We start from the raw sequence: 9,459 nt of genomic DNA, 5'->3' as shown, positions 1-9,459 counted from the left end.
AAACCTGTAAAGAAACAATAGCCAACCATTTCCAAATTGTTATTAAGAAAATTGCACTGATGTGGTCACTAGACATTGAGCTCAGCTTGAAGGAGACTTGAACTTTACATAGAACAGGAGAGCAATGGAGTCCTTGGTGCGCTCTGAGCTTGGTTGTTCGCTTTTAGATGTCTCATTACCTAACTAGGTAACATCATCAGTGCAAGGGAGTGTGGAGTTTGTTACCTGTTTATATACAGCAGCTTGCCCTGCCAGTGTTGGTGGGGGTGTGGTTTTCTCCTTGGTAGTTCCTTGATTGGGGCATTGTTTTCTGCTTGACTGAAACAAACAAGCTCAGAGGGCACCAAGGACTCCACAGTTCAACCCTGAGCTACAGAAATTGTCTTCCATTGGTACTGGAGAGCAACATTTGATTGAGTTGCACTGACCTGAGGTTCAAAACATATGCTCCAGAAAACCTCTCACTTCTGCTGCCCTACCACTCTGGAGCATCCGCGATGAATGGCATGAGGTATTCTGAGTGACGAACCCCAAAGGAGTAAGAAGGGGCCCCTGCCCTGTGAACGGTCACCTTTTCTGGGCTGTGGGACCCTGGCCCTGGACTCTGGAAGCCCCTTGTGGGCCTCTGGAGCCTCCTCAGCATGGAGAAAGCTGGTGGGTGGCACAAAGAGATGCCGGGGGCAGGGGTGTTGTAGCTTCCTGGGCCTGGCGTTTGGCAAGGATCCTTCGAAGCGCTGGCTTTGGCATTCCTGCCAGAGATGGCACGTGCGGGGTTGGAAGGTTTTCTGGGAATCCATGGCCCGAGCAGTGAGGGGAGGGCGTAGCTGTTGGGGGCTGGAACAGGATCCACTGGCCGAGATTTGGTGCGGGCACCTATGGAGAAGGAGGGTGCCCTCTGCTGAAAGGAGAGCCAGGGCTTCTCCAGACTGTATGTGCCCGGCCCAGGAGTCTGAGGCAGACCTGGAGGAGATGCAGAGAAATGAATGTGGACTTTTGAGACTCATAGTAATGGGCAGTAGGAATAACCTTGATGAACAGCAGGAAGAGCCACAATCAAGACAACATCAGATAAGAGAAATCTGAGTCCGGGGCAGAAATGTAATTTGAAAAAGCGTCTCAGATTCGACCCTCCCTAGTTCTCACAAAAATAAACGGAAGGAAGGGGGAAGAGCATTCAGACTTGGAAGATTCTGTTACTGTAACCTTATAATAAGAGAAGTGTTAGCATTCATGACTTTAGTGTCCTAGTCTGGTCTACCTCGAAGGGCTGACACTCATCCAGCTGTTTTGCTCAGGGACAGGGAAAGACAAATCTCCTTAGGACTGAATTCACCTTCTAGTAACTTTTGTGAGAATGTAGACTTGGCCTTGGGACGCAGGAGCAGAACGATGAACCCTTAAGGCGGTGTTTCTCAACCTTGACAGCTTGAAGATGTGTACAACTGGCTGGGGAATTCTGGGAGTTGAAGTCCACACATCTTCAAGCTGCCAAGGTTGAGCAACATAGCGGGAAGGGAAGAAACAGGCTGAGAAAGAGACTCAAAAGGACCCTGTCTTGATCTTGTTTGGTATAAGATGGGGAAGAGAGACAGATTTCAAAATTCTGCTATTCTTTCCTACAACGATAAAGTTGCATTCCTGGAATCCCTGTGGTGGCTGTTTCTTGACCTGGCCTACCTCACAGGGCTGACAACTTCGTGGGCACGGCCATGCTGTTTTATTGACAACAATAATTTGCCCCTGGCTTCTTCCAGGGTGTTTTTTGGGACTTCCCAGTTTAGCTTTACGAGCCTCTGAGCTAATACGAACTAATATTTCACCAGATCCTTGTTATAGTTTGCATTTTTAAAACAAATTTATTTATTTATTTATCAATCGCATTTCTTCGCCGCCCATCTTGACTTAAAAAAAACCAGCTTCTGAAGACTGCAAAATCTGGATGAAGTGCAATTCCATGCATGTCACCACGGGCCGAGAAAAATTATATGCAAATAAAGATAAATGTAGCCTTCCTGATCTTGGTGTCTCTTCTGCAATTGTTGATTTATGTCCCCACCCCTACTCCCTTTGCTGCCTGTAGCTGACCTGGAGGTTTTGCTCGTCCCAGCATGGAGTAAGAAGGACCCTTCGTTCTGCCAAAGCGCGTGAGCTCAGGTGGCACGTAGTAACAGGGTCCGGGACTTGCATCTTGGCCTGAGAAAAAAGGAAAACAAGAGAGCCATTTGTAAGTGGGCCTTCATTAGGGTTCATGCTTCAGGTTATTCTATTCTAGCATTAGGATTCTGGGAGCCTGAAGTCTACGCACCTTAAAGTTGCCAAGGTTGAGAAATACTGGTCTACCGAGTCACCAGGTCAACAGGAACACTCAAGAGAGTGTTTGCCCATTAACTCTACTGCACTTTGCATGGAAGCACCAAGATTAGAGGGTGAGGTTTCGGGTGCCCAAAGAGAAGAGACCAACACATATGAATTCCATAGGCATCTGTCTCAAAGCAGATCAGATGATCAAACTCGATCCTTTATCTGGAGATGCCAAGAGGTGGCTGGGCACCCTTCAGCACACAAGATTTATTATTTTTTATTTGTTTATCAAATGTATTCCCCACCCATCTCACTCAGAGAGCGACTCTTGGCAGTTTACATAAAATAGGAATAAAACATTAATTAAAATACAATATAAGAGCCAGTTTGGTCTAGTGGTTAAGGTGCTGGGCTAGAAACCAGGAGGCTGTGAGTTCTAGTCCCACCTCAGGCATGGAAGCCAGTTGGGTGACCTTGGGCCAGTCCCTCTCTCTCAGCCCAATCCACCTCACAGGGTTGTTGCTGTGGGGAAAAGAGGAGGAAGAAGGAGTATTAGGCATGTTCGACGCCTTGAGTTATTTGTAAAAATAATAAAGGCGGGATAAACATTAAATAAATAAATAAAATAAAAACAGTAAAACAATAAAACAGCACAATAAAAACAGTCTTCTTAACGAATGGTCGTAAACTGAGGACTACCTGTATTACATTCCATCTAATCTAGGTGGACTCCTGACAGTTTACATCCCTAAAAGCAAAAAGATCAAACACATTAAAACCAAATGTTTTATCTTGTCTTGGGTTTTCCTTGTTTGAAAGGCAGGGAAGGTGGTACTGTATAGGTCTCCATCTCCTATCAGACACCATTATGGATGATGGGAGTTTTCGTGCAACAACCTCTGGAGATGGACGATCCCTGTCTCACATGTCGTAACACTCAACAGCGATGTTGCTCACCCTCATTGTTGAGCCTCTGACGAAAGGAATAAGCAGGACTGGTGAAGCGGGTGTAGTCATGGTTGACAAATCCAATTGTTGGAGGTAAGCTGTAACATCCAGGTCCGGGTCCTAAGGGGACATGGGAACAAAATTTTATTTTTCTTTATTCTTCTTCATTAACTTCATGAACATATCCCGCTTAAAGGAAAATATCACTGGACCGGGTATTTATTTGTTAGGCTTATGTCCCACCATTCCTCAACACTTCTTGCAAGCGGATCACCATCTTATCCCCAGAACAACAACCTTGTAAAGCAGATTGGGTTCAGAGACTGACTGGCCCAGGCAGCTGAGGATGAGCTTCCACCTGAGTGTCACAGTCCGACAGTTTAGTCACTATACCACACTGGCTTTCCAGAGCAAAGATGTTAACAAGAGACTTCAAAAATCAGAGATTTTCTGAAATAATCATTCTGAGTGGGCTACAGAAGATTACTCTTGAATAAGGGGAATCATTTGTAGTTCAATGCATTTAACTAACAACAACTCCCTGGTCGTGTTTATGGAACACGAGTAGTCCTCACTTAATGACCATCTGTTTAGTGATGGTTCAGACTTATGATGGTGCTGAAAAATCCAATTTATAACTGGTGCTCACACTTACGACCATCGCAGCATCCCCGCAGTCACACGATCATGATTTGGGCACTTGGCAACTGGTTCACATTTATGACTGTCACAGTATCCCGTGGTCACATGATCACCATTTTCGACCTTCCCGGCTGGCTTCTGGCAAGCAAAATCAATGGGGAACTGCGTAGTTCACTTAACGGCCATGGTGATTCACTTAATGACCATCGCAAAAAAGGTCATAAAATCGAGTTGGATTCGCTTAATGACTGCTTTACTTAGCAACAGAAATTCCAGTCTCAATTGTGGTAGTTAAGCGAGGACTACCTGTATACAAAAGCATGCTTTGCTTAACCCACAATTGGCTGGGTTCACAAAACACACGAAGCCACAAACCATGGTTTACAATCCACACAGGCTAGGTTCATGCACCAATGGCCACACCACCCTAAAGTATAACCACCCCTTTCCCCCCAACCTGTCTCAAGGGCAGCAATCACTGGGGTTTTCTTAGGCCGAGAGTCTTCCATCTTGAACCCGCAAACTTCTTCTTTGATGACGGAGAGCTGGTCTTCGCTTCTGCACAGCCCACCTCCTTCCCACCAAGGCCACTTATGAATGAATGCCCACAATTTTTTGCAATAGAGGAACAAGCAGGCAAACAAAAAATGTTTCCTTTCTTTGCACAGACCAAACAAACAAACAAACTCCCAATTAAAAAGAAGAAGAATGAATTTGGACCATCCAGAGCAAATGTCGTGGGAAAACCATGTTGCCAGGAACCTTGAAGCAGTGAAACATAACTCCACGGGGTGTGTCGCTGGAGATAAAAAGATGAGCTGTAAGCAGAGACGCAGCAGGTGGCCAAAGAGGGTTTCTCTGGCTCAGTTATTCTTTTTCCATCCTTTCAGAGTGTAGCTCGCATAAAGCCATTAGACCAGAGTTTCTCAACCTTGGAAGCTTTCAGATGGGTGGACTCCAACTCCCAGAATTCCCCAGCCAGCTTTTGTATGCCAACATGGCCATGTTGCTGGTTGAGAACACAAATGATTTTGTGAGAAAGGGGGGATAGCGATGTTGTTTTTCCAAGGCCTGCAATAGAACAGGACTTGCTTTCTCAGTAACTTGCTAACTGAAGCTTGCTTTCTAGTAGCTAGAATTGCTTGACCGTATATTAAGGATGTGGAATATGTGGTCAGGGGAACAGAAGATAATATCTCTATGCTGACAGGTGTTAAGGAAAGAAGCTGCCTAACTGATGCTGAAAATATGCTCAACACCAGTCCTAGCGAACTTTGTGGTCAGACACGACCCCGACCTACTTACTCCAAGGGGGCTAGCTGCCTTGTAAGGAAAAGAATAAATAGGGGACTGGGGGAGGTAAAAAGTGAGGAATGGGAGATATAAACAGAGGCGGGACTTCCTGCAAAATCTAAGGCGTCTCGGATAGGCTGTGAACTCCCAAGTACCTATCCAATGGGGAACAGGAGGAGGGATTTCACCGGCTGGGGGTAGAGAATAAAACTGCATGCTTTGGGTGAAGGGGTGTGCCTATTTTGGCTGGGCACCTGTCCTTGCAAGAACGTTAATAAAATCTTTTTGCTGCTTCTCAAGACTTTGTCAAATTTATTCCGTGAGTACGATTCTCACAATTTGCAGCCAATGTTAGGTTAATTGTATGATGCAAGGAAAAATGCAGATCTGAACACTGATGTATCAAACACCAAAGTTATTGCGTTTGACAAGGAAAGTGGAGTGAAGGATCACAAATGACCAAAAACCTTGAAGAAAACTTTGGTTATGCTTGTTAAGAAAAGGTTATTCCCTGTCTTTTCTATACATTAGCAGGTATCATTGGTGATATAAATGTTATAGTTGCTATGAAAAAAAAATATGAAGCCAAAAATGAAAAAGCTTGAGAAAGTAGTCTTCTTTAAGACAAGGAACCTCATCTAGCTCGACTGTTTTCTTTACCTTTTAGAGAGCCAAATAAACTAAGCTTTCCTTATTTTTATTTTATTTGATTAATGGATTATGGTGGGGTCTTGCTCTCCCATCCTACTGTGATTTATCTTAACAGTTCTTAGCTTAATGCCTGCTTCATTTGAATTTTAGAAATATATACATTCATACCAAAAGGAGTTTTTTTGAAAATAGGTGTGGTTGTTGAAATTGTTTTAGTATTAGTATTTATTTACTGGTTTGGTTATTAAGTTGTGAACTAACTGTCTTGGGTGGAATTTTGTATTTACAGTGTTTTTTTCTGATTTGCACCATGCTTTGGCAAAGGAACACAAATTATTATTATTACTATTATTATTATTATTATTCAGGTGAATGTGTGCACCCTGGTAGAATGTTTACTAAAGATGGGGAAAATGGAGAAATTCTAAGAGGTGTAAATGCTGATAGGATGTGGTCTATTGTGAGAAATGAAGGTTTGTTAAAAGCAAAAATGGTTGCATATAAACCATGGTTCTGGCCATTTTGTGATATTGATGTGAGAGTTAGCTATACAGGTAGTCCTTGCTTAACAATGGTAATTGGGACCAGAATTTCCATCCCTAACTGATGCGGTCATAAAGAGCAACGTCACGTGACTGCGCTGCTTAGCAACAGCAGTTCCAGCAGTCCCCAATTACCGTTGTTAGGCAAATCACCAGTCATCAAGTGAGGACCTCACATGACAGCGACTTCCAACTTCCTGCCAGCTTCCCCATTGACTTTGCTTGTGGGAAGCCAGCAGGGAAGGTCGGAAATTGTGATCACATGACCGTGGTGGTGCTACAACCGCTGGAACTTTGAGGACCGGTCGTAATTAGTATTTGTTCAGCGTAGTCGCAAGTGTGAACGGTCACTGAACAAGTGTTGGTTATAGGAGGATCATACAGGAGAAACATAAAGCAGGCTGAAGGCAGTGCAAATGAGATACTTAAGAAACCGTGGTTGGCAAAACAAGAAAGGATCCTATTCAATATATATATATATATATATGTGATCACAATTTCCGACCTTCCCTGCTAGCTTCCCACAAGCAAAGTCAATGGGGAAGCTGGCAGGAAGTTGGAAGTCGCTGTCATGTGAGGTCCTCGCTTGATGACCTGCGGTGATTTGCCTAACAACGGTAACTGGGGACTGCTGGAACTGCTGTTGCTAAGCAGCGCAGTCATGTGACATTGCTCTTTATATAATTGATTGATTGATTGATTGATTGATTGATTGATTTGATTGATTTTTACACTGCCTGACTCCCAGCGATTCTGGGCATTTCACCAATGAAAACACAAAGAACAATAAAACAACACAATAATAAAGACAAGGAACAAAAGGTGGTAAAAATTGGGCAACAACCACAAGCAAATCCACACTCCCCAGAAGAGTAATGAATGAATGTGAGTTGAATGCAAAAGTGGGTAACCAGTGGAAGAGAAATTATCTTGAGGTGCTTTAATCATGAATGGGGACCAAACTGTAAAATAAACATATGACAGAAGAGTGAATGGGTTGAAAGGAAGGTGGAGACCAAGATAGTCATAGCTGGATGGAGCTATGGATGAGATCCTCAAACAAAAAGGTAAGTTTATATATGAAAGGCAATGTAGGATGCAGTGAATGGATGTTCTGGAAGCAAAGGTGGTTAAGGAATGGAGATCTCTGGTGTTTCTTATCCTTGGCAAGATTAAGATGTGCGAACTTCAACTCCCAGAATTCCCCAGCCATGCTGGCTGGGGAATTCTGGGAGTTGAAGTCCACTCATCTTAAAAGTTACCAAGGTTGAGAAGCAAGCATTAGATTATCTACATTTTGTTTTCTTTTTCTCATCTCTTCCTTTTAATGTCTTTGGTTTTACTATTTCTTACTCCTTTTTTGTGCTCTCGACAATGCTGCTGACCCCAAAAGGAAAAAACACGGTGGATGATCACAGGTGCAGGGGAAAAAAAGATCTACGATCTCGAAGCCCGGGTGAAGCATGTCAATCTGAACTCAGCGAAGGTTGGAGAGGGCGGGCCAAGGAGCCAATAGGGTGGGTGGATGGGGAGGAGAGAGAAAGATAAAGGATTGGCTGAGAGAGCCGCCACGGAGTAGGTGGGCGGGAACATGAGTGCGAGAAGATGGACGATTGGCTTATAAAGTGAGATGGGCGCGGCCTAGCTGGGAGGTTAGAAAGTGAATAACGGTTGCGATGGATAGATGGGAGGAGCTGCGAGTGAGCGGGAAGGGAAGGAATAAGTCACATATGATTGGATGCTAGAGGTGCCTGAGCGGGTAGGCGGAGCTGAGGGCGGAGGGCGGTATCCGAATGGCTAAAGAAAACACGGGCGGGCTTAGTTTGAGCGAGACCACATTGCTTTGCACGGGCGGGGCGGGGCGGGGCGGGGCGGGGCGGGGCTTTTGCGCGCGCTGCCTCCGAACGACTCCGTTCTGTCTGCCTGCTTGCGCGCGCATGCGCAGTGGTGCCGGTCCGCCCTGAGGAGAAAGGTGTGGAAACGGAGAAAAGGGGCCCTTCCTCGCAGCAGCCGTGCGAGGTGGGCTCGGCGGGGCAGTGGTTCTCCTCAGGTGGGTTGCTTTGTCCTCGCAGCAACCCGGCGGAGGAGGCCGCGGCATTGCCCGCCCCCCCTCGCTGAGAGGGCAAGCAGATGTCGCGCAGGGGCCGCGTTCGCACGACACCTTGAGCCTGGTTGCGGGAAGCCCACTTCCAGGGTTCACCCAACGCCCTCAATCAAACCCAAACCATCTGGAGTCATGTCAAGTGCAAAGGCCCCTGAGTTCAATTCCTAGCAGAGGGTTTGAACCCATAAAATAACATCTGGCTGGCAAGTCCCCATAAAGATGAACGGGGTGAAGCACTGCCTCCTGGTCGTGACTTTAACATAGCATGGAAAGGGGCCTTTGTGAATTGAGGAATAGGGGTCATGGTTGCAGGACAGCCCTTGCCTGGGTGTAGAAGGCTATCTGTTAACAGATGTTGGGGGCTTTCAAATTTAGAAATGCTGAGCCTCAATGAGGACAGTCATAGTCCCACTAGATAAAAGGTAGTCATTCCCTCCCCCCCCCTCTAACGTCTTTGTTTTGACGAGCTGAATCCTGGAGCGGGGGGGGGGGGAGGATTTACAGGCCAGGTAAATCATAGGTTCCCACACTCCTTTCCACCCTCCATGAGGGACGAAAATTTAAGTTACCATACCAAGCCTGCTAACTGAAATACTTTGGCCACATGATGAGAAGACAGGACACCCTGGAGAAGGTGCTGATGCTGGGGAGAGTGGAGGGCAAAAGGAAGAGGGGCCGACCAAGGGCAAGGTGGACGGATGATATTCTAGAGGGGACGGACTCGTCCCTGGGGGAGCTGGGGGTGTTGACGACCGACAGAAAGTTCTGGCGTGGGCTGGTCCATGAAGTCACGAAGAGTCAGAAGCGACTGGACGAATGAACAACAACGATCATTCCCTCAAGTGAGCAGTCTGGCTTTATTTCCTGGAGTATGGACTGGTTTGATCTTCTGGCAGTCCAAGGCACTCTCAGGATTTTCCTCCAGCACCACAGTTCCAAAGCATCGATCTTCCTTCTCTCAGCCTTCCTTATGGTCCA

General features: G+C 45.8%; 2 protein-coding genes across 3 annotated transcripts in view; one reads left to right on the top strand and one right to left on the bottom strand.

Annotated features, from left to right (window-relative positions):
* Positions 1-475: 475 nt before the first annotated feature.
* Positions 476-4,400, bottom strand: CIMAP1D (CIMAP1 family member D). The gene is made up of 4 exons (XM_063289301.1): positions 4,349-4,400; positions 3,259-3,369; positions 2,086-2,193; positions 476-960 (listed from the first exon to the last, which is right to left on the bottom strand). The coding sequence occupies exons 1-4, from the start codon at positions 4,398-4,400 to the stop codon at positions 476-478; spliced, it is 756 nt and encodes a 251-aa protein (XP_063145371.1).
* Positions 4,401-8,260: 3,860 nt separating this feature from the next.
* Positions 8,261-9,459, top strand: part of MADCAM1 (mucosal vascular addressin cell adhesion molecule 1) — a 34,232-nt gene continuing 33,033 nt past the window's right edge. For both annotated transcript variants that reach the window (XM_063290892.1, XM_063290893.1), the window contains exon 1: positions 8,261-8,349. The gene's annotated coding sequence lies outside the window, so the exon portion shown is untranslated. The remainder of the gene's footprint in view (positions 8,350-9,459) is intronic.

This window comes from Candoia aspera, chromosome 1 (genome assembly GCF_035149785.1).
Source record: "Candoia aspera isolate rCanAsp1 chromosome 1, rCanAsp1.hap2, whole genome shotgun sequence".
Taxonomy (NCBI): Eukaryota; Metazoa; Chordata; class Lepidosauria; order Squamata; family Boidae; genus Candoia; species Candoia aspera.
Note: the sequence above shows the minus strand (reverse complement) of the source record. Positions and strands in the feature narration are given on the sequence as shown.

Coding starts and splice junctions, on each gene's coding strand:
- CIMAP1D (XM_063289301.1), bottom strand. CDS start 4,400: ATGGAAGACTCTCGGCCTAAGAAAACCCCAGTGATTGCTGCCCTTGAG. Junction 3,370..4,348: donor GATTGCTGCCCTTGAGACAG/GTTGGGGGGAAA, acceptor ATGTCCCCTTAG/GACCCGGACCTGGATGTTAC. Junction 961..2,085: donor GGGACGAGCAAAACCTCCAG/GTCAGCTACAGG, acceptor CATCTCCTCCAG/GTCTGCCTCAGACTCCTGGG.